Below are 19,953 nucleotides of genomic sequence, written 5' to 3' on the forward strand. Positions count from 1 at the left end.
CCAGTTTAAAATAAAACTCAAAAAAGAAATTTTAAATAAGTATAAGAATGAAGAAAATGCAATTAACCCAAGGCAGCAGTTAAACTGATGTTTATTTTCTTCTGCAAGTTTGCAAATCTAAATATAGTTTTAGTTGAACATGAGAAAATATTTTTTGTGATGTTATGTTCTAAGTTGAAGGCATTGTATATGTTTTTGTTGTTTAAATTTAGATGATGAGGATGCAAACCTGAGGCGGTAGGGCTAAATACAGTGGTAGAGACAGACCCTAAAAGACTGGCAGCTGTAATTGCAGCAGAAGGTGGTTCTACAAAGTATTGACTCAGGGGGCTGAATAATTACGCACACCCCACTTTTCAGTTATTTATCTGTAAAAAAATGTTTGGAATCATGTATGATTTTCGTTCCACTTCTCACGTGTACACCACTTTGTATTGGTCTTTCACCTGGAATTCCAATAACATTGATTCATGTTTGTGGCTGTAATGTGACAAAATGTGGGAAAGTTCAAGGGGGCTGAATACTTTTGCAAGCCACTGTAAGTATATACTTCTGCCTACTCCTTTTCAAACAACTGCATGGAAAGATGTTATGAAAGGTTGGTGAATGTATATGTTTGAAATAAAAATGAACTGAACTTTCTTACATACTTTTAATCAGCTTTAATTAATAAAAATATAAAAATGTTTTTTGATTTCTGCGTCAGAGCTTATGTGTCAGTTAATTAGTAGTTAATTAACTTGCTTCACAATCATCTGTAGAATTATTTAAATGAGCCGAAAAAAACAATCTGTGCTAAATGTTGATGCAGATTCAGTTCCTGCTGATGCCGTGTAGACTTCTGTGATGCTGCAGATTTTCAGTATGTCAGAGAATGCAATCTAATCACAACAGTTATATTTTCCTATTCATTACTAGTTTAATGCAGGCAAATGAGTGATTGCAGATTTTCCTTACTAAACTCACCCATAAGCTTCATTTAAATGTTTCAGTATTATGTTAAAGAATCATTTCCAGGATGATTTCTTGTGACAAATAAAATCTGTCATATTATTTATGCAGAAAGATTTACTGTAAAAAGCAGTGCCTGTTGTATTACAGTCTTTATGATGGTCTTCATCAAACAGCTGGGCTGAAGTAAGAAGAAGTTAGGAAAATGAGACAGGAGGTAGTTTTATAGATTATTTGAACATGCCCAGGTTCATTCTTCTTCTATTCAGAAATGTGTGTAACCTGCTGTGGAGGCGGGGTTTCTTTTCCTCCAATCAACACAGTATTCCTTGCTCTGTCACAATGATGCAGTCCAGAGGCTCCACTGTTCACAAAGAGCATCCAGACCTCAATGGATAAAACCAGGAAGAAGTGAGCAGGAGACCTCCTGTCCTCTCCTCGTCCACCGTCAGCCAGACACGCCTCTGCTTCACTCTGTCTCTGATGGACGTCTCTCACTGTGGGGACGAACATGTGACGCTGATCTGTCTGAATGGATCCGCTGCAAACTCAGACCTGAGGTTTTACTGACTTCCTTCTCCAGTGACCTTTTAATAACCAGAGTGGTGTGTGTCACATTTTCACCAGCAGCACAGTTTGTGTCTCATGTAGTGTTTTTGTTACTGGGATTCCAGCTCTTAGGTGCAGGTGTTGGTGCTTAAAAGAAGCTCTGTGTGTGAATAAAGTGCAGGCTGACTGGAGCTGGTTCAGAGAGTCGCCTCACCTCGTGCTCCGTGCTGATTGGTTGAAAAAAGACCCACCCGTCTGCAGCAGGTAGGGAGGGAGAGCAGCACCTTCATGGATTTTATTTCAAACTGTTTGAATCATCCAATCTCCATGGCAACAATAAAATAACTCATGTTTCATGTTTTTTGTAACCAATGACTGAGCAGTGCCTCCTCTTTCACTCATTTTTCAGCTGCTTTAAATCAATGTTGAAGATGTTGAAGTTCAAATGTAATATTGGTCCAATAACTGATTGACAGCCTCCATCAGTCTCTGGGTGGAGAATGATGGAGGCTGAGCAGCTGATTCTGTTCCCCCTGCTCTTCATCACATCCTGTCACCATGATTTTTATCTGAACTTGGAGAAAAACCATGAAACATGCTAATAATAACTTCATTTATAAGGCACTCTTTACAGGATTAGAACCACAAAGTGCTTCAAAATAATATAAAACAGATATAAATAAAACAACACAATCGATCATACAGCACAGCTGTAGCTGCTGTTTATAAGAATAAATGCAATCAATGCAACGTAAAGATGGAGGCACAGTTATTCCATCTGCTGCCTTTCTGAACTGAAGTGTGGAGAGAAGCTTGGTTTCACTCTGTCATTTAGAAAATGCTGATCAGGATTTTTCAAACATTTTATATTAACTACAACAAATGAATCTTTTTAAAAACAGAACTAAATGAATACATTTCATATCTGATCCTATTTGCAGGTTTAAACAAAATTTTTGAAAATGACTCTTCGTGTGAGCGATGACTTGAGGACGTTTCATGGTCCTCTCTGTTGTTGCTCACAGAAATAAAACAAAAACGCAGCACATCCAGAAGAAAACTGCACCAAAGTAAAGATGATCTGACTGATCGCTCTGAACATGAATCCAACAAGGTTGATTCAATCATCTGGTTGTTGTTTTACTGAATGGCTCAGATTTATTCTTCTGCATGAAACTTGTTAAACAGACAGTTAATGATGTAATCAATAACTGGTACTGATTAAATCTGAAGCATAAAGGAACATGAAGATCAGACGTGTCCAGACAGCAGTGATAGAAATGAGAGTGCTGTTGTTGGAGAGCTCTTAGTTGTGGGTGTTTGGCCTTTAAAAGGACCTTTTGGTTTGTGGGGTGAACATCCGGCTGACGTGGAGCTGCTGTGGACGTGATGGAAGTCTTTCACAGGTCTGTTTCCTCGACATCGCTGGCCTCCTGCAGACCGTCCACAGCCAGGCAGTGAGCGCACACGTGCTGGTCAAAGTGCAGAGCCAGCTCCCGAGCCAGCTCCTGGAAGTCCTGACCACGGCTCAGCGTCCCCAGTTTGTCCCTGCGGTCAGAGATGTCCATCGGAGCGAAGTAGAAGCGTGTCTGGCTGACGGTACATGAGGAGAGGACAGGAGGTGTCCTGGAGGTCGGAGTCTTGTTGTTGGGACTGGACGGAGTCTGACTGCTGGATCTGTGCTCTGTGGTCCTGGTTCCATCCATCGTGGTCTGGGTGATGTTCTCGGTGTGAACACTGGGACTCTGCCCTTTGGGCTGCTTTATATCATGAGAGCTGCGTGCTGATTGGATGAGACAGAACAGGACCTACAGGTCCAGGTCTCCATTGTTTAAATGAAACCCCACCCCCACCCCCCACCCCCACCTCACCACAGGACCCTGAAGCCATTCAGGAACAAACCAGAGTGTAATCAAAGCTGTTGATTAGTTTTAGTTGGACACAAAGACTTTGATGATTTTTAGTGATTATTCATTATTATTGAATCATCTCTGACAGTGATGAAGTCATTTTTATTACATGTTTATATTAATGATATAGAAAACAATTTGAAAGATTTTGTCTTTTTAGCAGATGAAACAAATTTTATTAAACATATAAAAGGAACTTTTTAAAAGTTTTATTTGACACAATCAGAAACATTGCACCTCCTGCTCTAACTGGTCACTCAAATGAAGAGTGTGAAAACTTTCTTTCCTTATTAATAAGTCTAATATTTGCAGAGCAAATATCAATCCTCCTCCTTTCTCTCTGACTCCACGCCTTAACAGGCCACCACTCTTAAAGAGCTTTGGACCAAGCTCTCTGAATGCTGTCATCAATTTGGTTGACAAAATGAAACCATCCTCTTGCTCACCACACTCTTCTGTGTATTCATCCTGTATTCATTTCATAAAGAACTGTGTGGCAGCAAATTATCTGTCTTTGAATACAAAAACCGGAAGTTCTGATCTGCGCACCCCGTTCTGTTTAAAAACCATCTGCTGATGTAATGAAGATGAAACAGGAAGTGTTCCTCTAAAATCTGCTGTAGATTCATCAGGTTGGACTGTAGCAGCATCGCTCGAGTACGTTAACATCTATCCAAAGCAGTTTCTATCATGTCACATGACCTAGCTTGAACTTTTATGCAGGTTCATATTGTTCTGTTACTCTCCCCCCAAAGAGTCTTGTATCTTCAAATTCACAACAGTATAGCAGACCTCAGGGCACACGAGTACCAAGCTGACCTCTTCAAGAAACCGGAACAAGTATAATAAATGATATGAAATGTCATGGAGACAGCTGTACAACACATGTTTAACAAGAACAGGCTGACATCATCATATTTTAGTAAAAATTGTAATAAATGTTTTAGCTTTGCCTTTTAGGGGAGTTTTTTTTTAGAATAGAATAGAATTCAACTTTATTGTCATTGCACATGTCACAGGTACAAGGCAACGAAATGCAGTTTGCATCCATCCAGAAGAGCTTTAGCCATGATATGGATATATTACAATATATATTAGCAGTAATATAGATATGTGAGTATATTACAGAAATGGGTCTATTGTGGTATGTTACACGGTATGAAGGTATGTTATGAATATGCTTTAACTATAAGTATGTACAGGCTATGAATGATATAAATATGAAAAACTATACCAAAATATGAGACATACAGCTATACAGAAATGTGAACTATGCAGGTTATAAACAGTTGTAGAATTAAAATAAACACATTTTAAAATGTGTTTATTTTAATCAGTTTTGTTTCCACAGTAGTAAAGAACACGATCTGTTATCTGAAGACAAAGCTCATAAGACAAAGTGTCTTCTCTCATAATATTCACTTTTCGCTTTCTGGAAACTAACCCACACCACAGTATGCAGGAGACTCCACCAGAGGGCGATGTTTGTCTCTCTAATAGGATTCGTTATCACGGTTTATTTAGAACAAAATGTACATTTTAAATACATGTAAGCTTCCTTCGACAGCACATTTAGAATTCATATCTTAAATATTAGCTGGAGATGTTTTAATCTGGTCACTTTGGAAAACCTTCATTATCTATTAATTACATACAGCTCTAAAAGCTTTAACTGTCACGTGAAATGTATAACTGTGTTTAATGTGTTTAATAGTGCTCTTATAGACAAACCATATTAGCTCTGACTCCATTATCTGATTTAAGCATCAAGCTTCTGCAAATAATCTGAGATATTTATTTCTAATAGAAACAGAGAAACACTTTCAGCCTCCTGAATGTTTCAGTGTTGATTCTTCACGGTCTGTGTAAAGTGGAGATCTTTGGCTTTTGTATTTGGGTTGTTCGAGAGCCGCCGCAGTAAACTCGCTGTTCTCGGTGGAGGTCACAGCAGCGACGATCCTGAGCGAAGCATTTTCTCAGGATTAATCTTCAGGTAGCAGGAACAAGACCCCATTTATGAAGTTAGTTATGATCAACACCTACGGTTCAGATTACACACTGATTAACAGGTCAGATTAGAGATCAGCAGGAGAGTCTAAAGTCTTCGTGTCTCCCTGGTGAGCATCAATAATAAATACAGATTATTAGACACAGCTTTATTCCAGCATTATATTTCTGTTGGCAGCAAACAAATTGACAATAATTTTATCTATCTATATATATATACACACACACATATGCTGTAGAGAGCAGCAGTCTGGCCTGGAGACTCAAACCCAGGACGCTTCTACTGTGAGGTGTATGGGTGCGTGCTCATCACTGACCTAACTGGTTCTCATTGTCTCAGTATCCTCACTGCTTTGTGATCCTCAGTGAGTGCTGTCATTGACATAATTCCATCAAAGATGAGCGGTTTACAGCACGGCTCAGCATGACTCACTGCTCTAATCCCGTTAACACCTTGAACTTTGTTTACGCGTCAGAGATGCAGTGACGCGTCCTGTTTTATGACAGCATCACTGACTCTGGACTGGGTGGAGCCCCTTTAAGTTGTTGGGGCTGTGATCCAACATTTTTCTGTGCACGCTCACGTGTAGATGTCCCACATCTACTCAGACTTTCTTGTGGGTCAGCTTCCCCTCAGGTGGTTCTCTTTTGTTCACCCTGGGACTTTGTGAACTCGAACATCAACTCATCAAAGTCAGCTTTATAGTCAAAAACAATATGTACATAAAATCCCAGATAGCAAGGAAACATTGAAACAATGTTGAGTCAATATCAGGCGACGTCATTGAATCAACGTTGAAGTGTGACGTTGATCTAACGTCACTCTTGCACCCATTTTTAACGTTGAAACAACGTCAGGTTTTGATGTTGAATCAATGTTGAAACCTGACATTGATTCAACGTTATATTTTCTAATACTGTTGACATTGAAACAATGTCAGATTCTGATATTGAAACACTGTTGAGCTATGGTGTTGATTTTCCACCTCTTTCGCAGTTGTTTTTTATTAAAACAGCAGTTAAATCATGACTGGAAATCTACCGTTCTTTATAGTTATTTTAACCAATACTAAACTACTGCATGTTTCCATCAATACTTAAACCACCTAAACACATAATTGCACTTATTCCTCAAACTGGACACCCTTTATAAAAATCAAATGTCTCGCAATGTATCATGTCAATATTAATATCCTAAAATAAGAAAGTATTGCATGTGATGTAACAGAAAAAAAAAACTAAACAAAAAAAGGTCAATAGACATGTTTCGTTTGCTAAATACTTTATTAAAACACAGTTTTCTATTTACATTTATAGTTTAACATAACTTTGTAGTTTTTACTCCGGGATGGGGACGGATGACGTGCATTATGCGCCACCCAAACAGTCTGGGGCGTAGATATTTGGGATATCCCAAATCCTTGGAGTCGCTTCACACGAACTTCAGAGCGGTTCGTTTATGGCGTGAACGCGATCCGAACCGACTACCAGGTGTTGGTACCTTTGTGTTCGTAAAGCATGACGGTACTATACACGTGCACAGGTCTGTGAACTAGCAGCTCGCCATGAAATGAACCAAACTGTCCAGAGCTGCACCTTCTTCCTGTGTTTACTTTTGTTGCGCCCGCCCCCCACACACTTGACCAATGAATGACGTGGTTTGTTGTGACGCACTTAAACCAAAAACTGTAAGTTTACAAACGCACCAGCTGATTCGGTCTAGAGGACAGGATGTGAAAACACCCGCCTGACCTACACAGTACACTGCAAAATAAAAACGATAAATCATTTATTTATTTATTTAAAATTTGCGCCTGTAACAAATCAAGGCAGCAGCATTAAAAAACACGAACTTCTTTAACTCAAATTAGTTGAGTGTCAGAAAATATCGCAAACCAATAAACCAGTAAAAGTGTCTTTAGATACAGGTAACACGTAACCAGACCTCGTGACCTGTGAGTAACCAGTGAGTCACGGTTTCAGTTTTCTGGACGTTTGTGACGAAATGAAAGTGAAAGTAAAGATTAGCCTGAAGTCTGGACTCTGCGTTCGGCTGTCAGTGTGTGTGTGTGCGTGTGTGTGTCAGTGTGCGTGTAACAGTGTGTGTGTGAAGCAAATGGAGGGATCCGAGTGTCCGCCTGTGACCGTGGAGGGGGACTGGATTCCGGCTCAGACCAAAGCCCTGAAGAACAAACTGCACATTTACTTCCAGAGCAAGAAGAAGTCGAGCGGAGGAGACTGCCGGGTGGAGGCGGAGGAAGGAGCCCCGAGGGCGGCCGTTTACTTCCGCTCACCGGAGGGTGAGAGTCTGCTTCATGATGGTTCAGATAGTAAAACAAATCATTTAATAATGAAAAACGGAGAGCTCAGAGACCTGTGAGTGTAATGATGGAACAAACAGGTCTGAGAGTTTCACTGTGACACAGAATGAAACACAGAATTCTTCACATCTGTCTGTTGAGTGAAAACATGACAGGAAGCAGGTTTGATTCTTACAGCTTCAAACAGCTGATCATAAAACGTGTGTGTGTGTGTGTGTGTGTGTGTGTGTGTGTGTGTGTGTGTGTGTGTGCTGTGATTTCAGTGAGAGAGCGAGTCCTCGCGAGGAAGAATCATGTGATCATCCTGGACAGTAAAACCATCCAGTTGCGGCTGAGCTCAGAAGCAGTAAGTCCAGTTTTAGATGTTTCATGTGGATTTTTTTCCTCACTCAGAGTTTCATGTTTGCTGCTCACTATCACTGCTCTGGGTTCAGCTCTTTGGACTAAGCACCTTTAGGTTTTTATGACTCCATAAACTCTCACTGAGCTCCTCCCTTTATACAAATATCACAATTAGTTCTTTAAAAACAGAAAACTCTGAATAACTGTGACGTATGAACCAACAGTCCAAATAGAAACGCGTCTCCTCAGTATTTGAATCATATTCATAAGCATGCTGTTATGACCAGGGTGACTCCAGCCTGCGTGGCAGGTTTTACAGGCGTTTTCCTCATGGATATAAATCAGTCCCTGCATGTGTGCAGCAGCAGAAGCAGGTTGGACTTTGAGTGTCAGCTGATATTTTCATATGTTTGCCCGTGCACTGTAATCATGCCAACAATAACCAACCTGACTGACATGATGATGTCACATGGTCTTCAGGTTTATAAGGCAGTGAAACCCATGTGGACAGAAAGTGTTCACCCTCTTCCTGATTTCACACTTTTGTCACACTTAAATGTTTCAGATCACCAAACAAATGTAACAAAGATGACACAAGTAAACACAACATGCAGTTTCTAAACGAAGGAGGTGAAAACCACTGAGGCTGGAATTGAAAGAACAGGTTGTTGCTGGTCGTGATGGCAGCAGTGAGTGCAGCTCGCCGTCTGCCAGGCCTGCTTGGATCAATGTTTATTCGGTGTTTGTTGCCACGGTGTTTCTGCTCTTCTGGTGTATGATATCTATGCTCTCTTTGATATCTGATCACCCACAAAACTTGCATAGAGCATGATCTAGATAAGCTCAACCCTTCTACCTTCCTGATTATTTGGGTGTATTTTTATGACGGTGCGATTGCTGGAGCTTGCGTGGAAGCAGACTATCTTTCTGTTCGTCCGGGCCTACCGAACTCGTCAGTGCTGTTTAGAGTAGTGGAGATGAGGACCCAAATACAGGATGACACAGGCAGGTAGGAATGAATTGAGAAAAAGGAAGTGATCATTTAGGCTGATCGCTGATACTCCAAAAGGCTAAACAAGGAGCCCAGAATGATAACAGGGAAGTATCAAGTTCCAGAAGACCTAAACTGGGAGACGTACTGGGGAAGACAGATGCTCTGACAAAGGACAAGGACGGTGATTGTTTGGCTCTCAGTAATGCTGCATCACTAACAAACAAGACTTTTCTGCTGAAGGAACTCTTTGCTTTCAATGAACTGGATTTTATGTTCCTGACACAGACGTGGCTTCGTGCTGCTGAGTCCGTCCCGTTCTTAGAACTTCTTCCTGACTGTTAGTTTTCAGCTCTCCTCACCCTGCTGGCAGAGCGAAGACACCAGTGCCTGTGTTCAAATCCAGTTTCCAGTGTCAAAAGTCGTACCCCTTATCCAAATTTGCAGACATTTTTCATAAACTTTGACACTCCTGTACTGTGTGCTCTGATCTCCCATTTAACACAGATTTCTTATAGATAAGATTTTCTGTCACTTCTTGAACTGTGTGGGCATCAAAGGTACAGCCCTAAACAATTCACTCATATTTGTCAGATAGTCTGTTCTGTGTCAGGTAAGGACCATCTGTGTGTTGCACACTTGGACAAAAAGTGAATTTAATCTGTTTCCTTTACTTGTCTTTTGTTCTGCAAACACAGAAAGAAAAGTGCTTCAGTTCAGTGAGGCTGAACTCTGCTGGCCGTTCATGAATATTGGCTCCCTGTTGAATTCAGAATTGAAACACCTGCTCCTCACATACAAGCTCTTTAATAATCAGGCTTGCTCACAGGAGCTCATATGATTGTTTCTGTTTTGTCTGTAGGTCTTTGCCTTACTATAAAAAGCACTCTGAGGCGACTGTTGCTGCGATTTGATGCCATATTAATGTTATAACACTGAACTGAACCGAAGTTCAGTTTGTTTGCAGCAACAGAAAACATGAAATAACATTAGTATAAAACTAACATTTATTTTAAAGTTTAAGTATGAGAAAGATATTTTTGTAATATTTGCAGATATATAATATTACATATTTGTATCGTATTTATGTATTTATACATATTAACGTCATAATGAAGTTGCTTTTGCCATAAATATTTTTCCAAAGTGCAAAACTGAAAAAACAAACAATCAGTTTGAATGTTCTTTTAAACGTAGCTGTAGACATATTTTCTTCTTTTTTTCTTCTGTTGGTTTAAACCTTTTTTCTTTTTGTTCTCAGAGCCCAACGAGCAGCGACCGTGTCTCAGGTAAATCCTCCTCCTCAGTTTTTATCATCACTGAATTTTGTTCATTTGTTTCAGCATCTTCTTCATGTGAAATAAGTGTGTGTTTGTGGCAATGAAGGAATATTTTACCAGACTTTATTCAAGCTGAAGCAGATTCACGTCAGATTGCTCTCTCGTGATTTTAATCTCAGATGAATCCAAATATGTTCCTGCTTCAATGATGATTCCTGCTCGTCTGGAGTAAAAGACTCAAATCAAATTTAAACCAGTAAAATATAAGAAGTTCCATGTGTCTTTACTTTTAATAATCATATTTCAGATCTCAGTGCTCTGACCTCTCTGTGATTCGCTGTGTTCATGTCAGACTCAAAGACGCCTCAGGCTGAACCTGGAAGTGGAGCTGCTGCCAGCAAAGAGGGTAAAAACAAAGTGATGAAGAATAAAGAGAACAGAGAACAAAACTACAGGAAGTTTAGATTTATACTTTATACAAAGTTTCATTAACTTGGCATTTGACACACTGACATTGAATTGTGTGTCACAAACAATTTCAAAAGAATTTGTGGGAAAATGTAACCAGTTTAAAATGACGCTGTTTTGTTTTTTATGAAAATTGACACCTATATATTTATTATAGTCTAGCTGTTTTTGTTACTGAGAAAAATGAGAAACTTGTTAAAATGAATTCCACTGAGTTACTCTGCAGTCATGCTTCTTTCACATTTCCACAGCAGTGAACTTTGACATGAACTTACAGAGTCACACAGTGTCTGACATTAAATGGTCTCATCATTGATTTTCTTTCTATACAAAGACAGAGTGGACTGCTGTGAGTGGACGGGCAAAATATAACTGTGGAGTGTTTCAGTGTTCACAGTATTAATTAAAGGGGTTTTGTGTGGATGAAACAGCCAGAGGAAAACATCTGTTAATGTAACGCACAGAGACAGAGAGGCGGGTAACACTGCTGTCCGTCAGGTCTTAGACCTCAGTGATGAGACGAGCTGCAGATGAAGGGGACCTCCATCCTCCTGTCAGAGGGGAAAACTGAGTTCATTCGACACAATGGGAGAAGCTTTACTTAAATAATGATGCTGTGTGTTTTCTGCATCCACAACGTCCACCCTGATCCACACTGGACTGTGACCTGCACGCTTCTCTGATGGGCTCAGCTCGTCATCACACAGAGTCATCACACACGGGAAGCTGCAGTTTAAAAGCTTTCAGATTTATTTGATCATATATTCACATCAATCATGAAAGTTCACGCCTGCAGTGCATGTGTGAAAAGAGCTTCATTCTGTGAGGTGAATGAGTCGAAATTCAAGAACAAGAGTTTTCCTTCATAAATGATTATAAATAAATACTTACCAGTATTAAGGGCACAGTCACCAGCTTTCGTCTCAACTAAACAAATAAATCAAAAACATATGTGGTTCTTCTTCTTCATCCAGTGTTTTTGGAGCCAATTTTCTTCACTGATTTTATTTTGGATAAAGTGTATTGATTTTGCCCCTTAACAGTGCTTCATTTCACGAAAGAGAAATGTCAGTAAAGTTTTAGGAATAACAGACCAAACAAAAGACTCCTTCCCCACTGCTCACAGACACTTTCTTTGATCAGGTTTGTGTGTTTCTCTCAGACTCAGAGTCGTCTCAGAGCTGTGCAGTGGTTTTGGAAAACGTCACAGACAACATGTCCACAGATCTGCTCTCCATGCTGGTGGAGAACATCTCTGGGTTGGATGAGAACGGCTACAGCATGGAGAGGATCCTGGAATCCAACAAAGCTGTGGTCACCTTCAGCAGCCCTGCAGGTAGGAAGCAAACACCTACCAGCTGATTTGGTGACAGCGGGAAGGAACAACTCCCTTTTAACAGGAAGAATTTACATTCAAAATAAAATAATAATTAAAATAATTATTATTTATTTAAAATAATGAAGGATTTTAAATTTGGCTCTGGATTTAAACCCCACTGGTTCAAGAACTTTTTTGATAAAAGGAAGTTGGAGATTGGCCTGTAATTAGCTAGGACAGCTGGGTCACTTGCCACTTTAAAGGCCCGTGGGCCATTCATTGAGATAAATTGATCCAAAGATATTTTAAAGTGCAGCCACGAGCTTAGGTTAGCATAGCTGTTGAAACCAGGATAAAGCCTCGTTTGGTTCATCCACAGCTTTTGGAATGTTAACCTTCAATAAATAACTCACATAAAGATCACCTCTGACAGCCTGAGTCTACATTTGGCTCCTGCAACAGTCAACACACTAACAGCACAAAATATTACCACATCTGTCTGCAATAAAGGAGGATTATTAAATATATAAAGTAGATCCAACAAAGATTGCCTTTATATTTTAAACAAGGACAAAGCCTGACATCATTATATAGATAACACTGTGTAATCCAGCTCTTCTCTCTCGTCCTCTGACCTGTTTCAGTCTGAAAGGATTAATCTGGATTATTTTGCAGATTTGGAGAGATTCCTGTCTGTAAGTCAGACCAGCACAAAGATGAAGAAGCATGGACTGACCGCTCGGCCCCTAAAGGTAGCAACGAACATCCGAGTGGAGAGTCTTCCTCCGACTGTGGTTGAAGGTACAGACAGAAAGCAGTATATGCTGCACTTATTCTCTTTTGGCTCTTGACGAAGGCGGTCACACTTTCTCCCTCCCCCTTCCGTTATCTTTCCTGCTTGGCTTTCTCATGTTTCTGTCTAGTCTTGTCTGCTTCTTTCCCTCTACCCTGGAAGAGTCTCACAGTCTGTTCTCTAAAACCTAAAAGAGGAACTATGGATTTGATCAACTGGTGCCTGAATGCAATTGAGACCCTCTTCTCGACGAGAAGCCTGGGTTCGGGAGAGCCCATTGAAGATATCTACCTTTTCAGAACCATGATAACTGATCAGCACTGGCTTGGCCCTGGCTTATCGAAGAATAAAGAAAGCAGAAACAGCTGTTCAAATCCCCACAAGGCTGCCCGCTGTGTTGATTGGAACGATGGAGCGAGCCGTGGCTTCTCAGAATGGGCTCATTAGACGCAGCACGGATGACATCTTGGAGAAGCTTGCGGCTGCTGTGAGTGCTGAGACTCTGACAACATCTGACAACATCTCGGAGAGGCTCACGGCTGTCGTGAACACTCGTGCTCTGTGAGCAAACTGGATAACATCTCGGTGTAGCTGGATAACATGGTGGAGAGGCTCACAGCTCTCCAACAGGAATGGTGAGAGACCAGTGATGGACATCAGACGACTGTAAAATTGACATGCAGTGGTTCGCACTAAAGCAAGAACACCACCATTATTTCATGCGGCTACCATTTCGGTGCCAGCTGCGGTCTCAAGGCTGGAGCTGAACATAACAAACAATTTCTCGCCTGATAACAAACTGTGTTTAGACTCTTCGTTCCAAACGCCCTCGTACGTTTATCTCAGGCCGAGTCGGACGGCGGGTCTGGGCCCAGCGCTGGATGATAGCTGCAGGGCAGGATGGCTGCGTCTGCATCAGCTTACTTCTCACCCCCTACCCACCCCTGTTGCTGGTCACGTGCTTCATGATGTTGTGATGTGGACATTTATGAGCTCTTTGTGCAGAGGAGCCCAGCATGAGTAGAGGTCTCTTTTTTTCGCTTTCTCGACTTGCCGATTGATTTGTACATTTCTGTGTTCTTCCAAAAATACTACCGGTCCCGACCTGTCTCCCCATGTCATGTCTGTGTTGTGTATGTAAGGTCGGGGGTCCCATCTGCATGTGACAAATAGAGGCTTTCTTGACTCTTCTTGACTTACTGCTGGGCAGAAACGTAGTCCTGACAACATTATCTGAAGCAGCCAGATATACACTAACAGTCAAAAGTTTGGACACACCTTCTCATTTAATGTTTTTTCTATTTCTATTTTTCTTCTTTCTACATAGTAGATACCAACTGAAGACATCAAATATATGAGGCAAGATACATGGAATTATGCAGCAAAGATAAAATTGATAAATAACTCTAAATGTTTTATATTTTAGATTCCTCAAAGTAGCCGCTCTTTGCTTTGTTGATAGCTCTGCAAACCCTCGGCCTTCTCTCAGTGAGCTTCATGATGTCGTCACCTGAAATGGTTTCACCTCACAGGTGTGTCTGTCAGGGTTTATTGGTGGGATTTCTTATTTTCTTAATGGGACCATCATGTGTGTAGTGCAGAGGTCAGGTTGGTGCACAGCTGACAGCCGTGTTTGACAACTGTTAGAATCCATATTATGGCAACAACCAATCAGCTACGTAAAGAGAAACAACAGCACATCATTACTTTAAGAACTGAAGGTCTGTCAGTCCAGAAAACTGCTAAAACTCTGAATATGTCTCCAAGTGCAGTCGCAAAAACCATCAAGCTCTACGAGGAAACTGTCTCACACGAGGACGCCCCAGGAAAGGAAGACCAAGAGTCCCCTCTGCTGCTGAGGATACATTCATCTGAGTCACCAGCCTCAGAAATCACAAGTTCACAGCAGCTCAGATCAGAGCCATGATAAATGCCACACAGAGCTCCAGTAGCAGACACATCTCTGCATGTTCAGAGCAGACTGTGTGAATCAGGCCTTTATGGTCAAATAGCTGCTAAGAAAACATGACTAAGGAAAAGCAACAAGAAGAGATTTGTTTGGACCAAGAAACACAAGGAGACCATCTGTGCTTTGGTCTGATGAGTCCAGATTTGAGATCTTTGGTTCCAGCTGCCGTGTCTTTGTGCAGAAAAGGTGAACGATGGTCTCTACATGCATGGTTCCCACTGTGTAGGATGGAGGAGGTGATGTGATGGTGTGGGGGGGCTTTGCTGGTGACACTGATGGAGATTCATTCAAAATTGAATGCACACTGAACCAGCATGGCTACCACAGCATCCTGCATCAACATGCCATCCCATCATTTATTTTTCAACAGGACGATGACCCCAAACACACCTCCAGGCTGTGTGAGGATGAGATGGAGCGCAGATTGAAGGCAAAAGGCCAACAAGTGCTCAGCATCTCTGGGAACTCTTTCAAGACCTCATGAAGCTCAACGAAAGAGACCCGAGAGTGAGCAAAGCAGTAATCAAAGCAAAGGCCGGCTGAAATCTAATATATAAAATCTTTTGAGTTATTCATAGTGTTCATTCATCGTTTGATGCCTTCAGTGCATAGTGATTATTCAGACAGATACTTGTGTCAGTATCACAGTGAGTCACTACTGTTTTTTAGTCAGTTTTTGAAACAGAAGACAAAGGTAGAATTTTCACTTACTTCCAGAATTATAACACCTATAAAAGCAGCTGCAAAAACAAAACAATAAGTGTCATAATTCTGTCATTTGATCACTTTTTCTCAGTTATAGCTGAATAAACTTCCCACTGTGTTGAGAAACAAATAACAACTCAAACGCTAGTTCAAGCAAACAGCCCAGAATTTGCCCCCCTCAGCCCTGGAGGGGGCCCTCCAATTTACAGAAAAGAAATGCTGCTGAAAGTAAAGTTTTAGGAATAGCAGGCCGGACAAAAGACTCCTTCCCTCACTGCTCACAGACACTTTCTCTGATCAGGTTTGTGTGTTTCTCTCAGACTCAGAGTCGTCTCAGAGCTGTGCAGTGGTTTTGGAAAACGTCACAGACGACATGTCCACAGATCTGCTCTCCATGCTGGTGGAGAACATCTGCGGGTTGGATGAGAACGGCTACAGCATGGAGAGGATCCTGGAATCCAACAAAGCTGTGGTCACCTTCAGCAGCCCTGCAGGTAGGAAGCAAACAGCTGGATGTTTCCACATACACAAACACAACGAGCAGTAAAGGGACAAACATCCAAAATCCCCTTTAGAGTAACCTTTGAGTCTAATTTTAAACCTGAATTTATACAAAATCACATATCTGATCTGGAAAAGTGTAGAGAAGCACAAATTACAAAACCATGTGATTAAATTTGAATAATGAATCATTTTCATATAACTTTAGTCTAAGGAGCTTGGAAAGAAAAGTGTCTGAACTTCTTTAAGTTGCTTGAAGACGTTTCACCTTCATCCGAGAAGCTTCTTCAGTTCTAGGGTCAAATGGTGGAGAGTGTCACGGAGTATAAGGTGGACTCACGCGCAGGACTCCGGGATGATGCACACAAGAGAATTTATTGAAGAACAAAGTCCAATGAGTGTATATACACAGATGCGGGGCAGTGCTATATACAAAAGGTGAGGGGGGCAGGGCTCCGGGGGAAAATCCAGGGGAACACGCTCGTCTCTCTCCACACAGTCCAAACACAAATCCACTCGAACACCAGGGAAACAGTCCAGGGAGTCTGTACATAAAGAGACACTCGTTAGATTCCAAACACACACGTAGGGGAAGATACTTGCTCAGACGCTTGACTTTCACTGACGCGATTCTCACAACGATCCAGCGAAGAACAGCCGTTGCTTCCTGGCTTAAATATCCTCCACACTGATGAGGCACAGGTGTTTCTTCCTCCAAGGGCGTGAACCCATAATGAGTTCAGCCCTGGCGAGAGAGAGAGAGAGAGAGAGAGAGAGAGAGAGAAAAGAGGCAGAGACAGCTGATCAGCGACCAGCAGAACCTCCAGGCCGTGACAGTGAGTCCCAGATTTAAGCCCTGTGGGCGTAACCCACCGAGAGGGACAATGGACCCCCTGATGATCCTCTACCTAATCACATGAGCCAACGTGTGAAAAAGGGTGTAGGTCACAATCAGCCAGGGTTTCGGGTGAGCTCATTGTGAAACCTGGCCCCACCCTATCATGTGATTTCCTGAGGTCAGATGGCCCAGGGTGTGAGTGGGTGTTAAGGCTCCTTAGACTATGATGACCTGGATGACTGAGAACCTTCACAGACATATAAACTTTACTTTAAACTACACAAACATTGTATTCCATTTACTGTATATACCATTAAGACTGTAAAATAATAATGCAGAGGAAACTAAAGTATCAGATAGCCCCCTATCAGCAAGCACTTTGGTGACAGCAGGAAGGAAAAACTCCCTTTTAACAGGAAGAAACCTGCAGCAGAACCAGGCTCAGGGAGGGGCGGGGCCATCTGCTGTGATTGGTTAAAAGAAGGAAAACAGGATAAAGACATGCTGTGGAAGAGAGACAGAGATTAATAACAGATATGATTCGATGCAGAGAGGTCTATTAACACATAGTGAGTGAGAAAGGTGACTGGAAAGGAAAAACTCAATGCATCATGGGAATCCCCAGCAGCCTACGTCTATTGCAGCATAACTAAGGGAGGATTCAGGGTCACCTGGTCCAGCCCTAACTATATGCTTTAGCAAAAAGGAAAGTTTGAAGCCTAATCTTAAAGTGTCTGTCTCAGGATTCAGAAAGATAAAGCTTGATGCTGGTTTTAAATCGTGCTATTTTAAGAACATTTGTGATAGAAACAAGAATGTAGATAACTGGTGCTCTGTTGGGGTCATATGGTACTATGAGGTCTGATCTTGGTCACGCTCAGCGGCCCTGCAGTGAGGACAACCTGCTTGACTTTACCTCATACACAAACAAGTGAAGCACATGTTAAACAATTTTTACTTTGATATCAGAAATCATAAATAAATTGGTATCAGTAAAGTAAATGAATGAACAGATACAAATACCTCTACAGACTCTTTATCACTGCTCTCCTTTATCACTATTCTGTTTGCTGCCACTGATCCCAACATCTTTGTTGCTTTACATACAACATAATGTCGTCTACATACAAATTAAGATCACAGCATTGAGGATAATCAAGAACCTGAATGAGTATTGTTATTGTTTCTAACTAGTGAAAATATTAACTCTCTTAATCCTTGATTCAAATTTGAAAGAATACAAACAGCATAAAATGACAGCAGATCTGTCTCCAATACAGCAGGATTATTAAATATAGAAAATAAATCTATATTGACGCTACATTAAAAAAAAAAGAGGAAGCCTGATCTAGAATTGGGGAGCTTCATTCATTCATAAGAAGATTTCTAAATGATACGCTGTAGCCCAGCATTTCTCTCTCATCCTGTTTCAGTCTGAAAGGATTCATCTGGATTATTTTGCAGATGTGGAGAGATTCCTCTCTGTAAGTCAGACCAGCACAAAGATGAAGAAGCATGGACTGACCGCTCGGCCTCTGGAGGCAGCAACGAACATCCGAGTGGAGAGTCTTCCTCCGACTGTTGTGAAAGGTACATGTGCTCCTAAAAACCACAGACTGTATGTAAAAGCCTCTGGATAATTAATACATTATTTTAACAAACAGCAGGGGTCGACTCCTCTGGTTGAAAAAAGTTTACCAGAACATGAGTCTACTGCTCAGTATAGCTGTTATGTTATATTTGATTTTAGGTTAGCATTTTACAGTGGCTGTATTTGTTGGGACAAAAGAGTCAGTTTGAGCTTTGTTGCTTCCATTTTCACCTGAAATTAACACATGAAATCTAGAAAGGAGCTAATCAATACAACAAGAGGCATAGTTACTTATACAGGTAATTAAAAAAAAAACTACATAAACAAGCTAAATATAAAAATAATTATCTTCTCCTCAATACAGGAAATGAACTCAGGCCATGATTGAACTCATTCATGATTATAGCTGTGTACAGTGTAGCTTCCACATTCTCTGTGTCGATTCACAGACACAATCGATTCAGCCCTAAATTTCTTTCTAACCTTCTGAACAATAAGGACAACGCATACAAATTAGTTGAATTCCTAAACAGTTTATGTAATACTTTTGTTAAATCTGCTGAATTAAAGTAAAATCTGCACTTCTGCCACATTTAAAATCCACTGTGGTGTCACCTGATCAGACTGTGTTCACTGTGTTTCACAGGCTTATCTAAATATCGTGCAGCAAACTTAAACACACTTCAGCCTATTCTTCAGCGTCCCTTTCTTTGCGTGTTTAGTACTTTTTCCCTGACATTTTTCATTATACTGACAATGAAAAATAGAAGTACTCAGATTTTAAATGCCAAAAACATTTCTGCTAAAATAACCAACTTTGAAAGTAATTTATCCTTCATGCATCTGTAAAACGGCATTTCTGACCTTTTTCTAGACATACTGGAGTTGTATTTTGAGAAGACTTGGACTCATCCCAAAAACATCATCATGATCCCAAAAGAAAAGGCTGCCATCATCACTTTCAGTGATCCTAAAGGTCTTTTTTTGTTGATGTAAACCTATGCTGAACGTATGCAGACACCAGCTTGTTGTAATAGTGGTGATTAACGTGAGGGCTTTGCCACCAAGTTCTTTCATGTCTTTAAACAGAAACTGGTTCAGCAAACTTTGGATACATGTTAGTGTTTAAGCTTTCAGAATGGACTGTGTATAGTTGTCCTTACTGGAGCGAAGCAGCTGAGATGAAAACAACAAAAACAAACCCAAACGTTAGAACGCATCACTCCTGTACTTTGGTTATAAAGTGCTTTTATTCCCAAGGACGAGGTTGGTCTGAGGCAGCTGGCTTCACATAGGAAACATTAGGTCAGCTTTTCCAGTTTTTTAAAGTGAACCTGAACTTAGAGGCAAAGAAATCAGTTATTACTAAAGTTAATAAAATAAAATAAAAAATGCTTTAGATTAATACCTGTTGTACTT

The 19,953-nt window shown here is 40.9% G+C and overlaps 1 protein-coding gene across 3 annotated transcripts in view; it reads left to right on the top strand.

Moving 5' to 3' along the window:
- The first annotated feature begins 7,446 nt into the window (after positions 1 to 7,446).
- LOC116314359 (protein mono-ADP-ribosyltransferase PARP14-like) overlaps positions 7,447 to 19,953 on the top strand; it is a 32,637-nt gene continuing 20,130 nt past the window's right edge. The window contains exons 1-9 of one of the 3 annotated variants that reach the window (XM_039620846.1): positions 7,447 to 7,717; positions 8,002 to 8,084; positions 10,333 to 10,360; positions 10,704 to 10,757; positions 11,982 to 12,155; positions 12,813 to 12,938; positions 15,925 to 16,098; positions 18,408 to 18,533; positions 19,409 to 19,510. In XM_039620846.1, coding sequence (XP_039476780.1) covers positions 7,534 to 7,717; positions 8,002 to 8,084; positions 10,333 to 10,360; positions 10,704 to 10,757; positions 11,982 to 12,155; positions 12,813 to 12,938; positions 15,925 to 16,098; positions 18,408 to 18,533; positions 19,409 to 19,510 — 1,051 coding nt within the window. In that variant the 5' untranslated portion in view covers positions 7,447 to 7,533. Of the gene's footprint in view, positions 7,718 to 8,001; positions 8,085 to 10,332; positions 10,361 to 10,658; positions 10,758 to 11,981; positions 12,156 to 12,812; positions 12,939 to 15,924; positions 16,099 to 18,407; positions 18,534 to 19,408; positions 19,511 to 19,953 lie in introns of those variants that run through there. The other 2 variants (XM_039620847.1, XM_031732345.2) reach the window with 2 other exon arrangements.

This window comes from Oreochromis aureus, linkage group 12 (assembly GCF_013358895.1).
Source record: "Oreochromis aureus strain Israel breed Guangdong linkage group 12, ZZ_aureus, whole genome shotgun sequence".
Taxonomy (NCBI): Eukaryota; Metazoa; Chordata; class Actinopteri; order Cichliformes; family Cichlidae; genus Oreochromis; species Oreochromis aureus.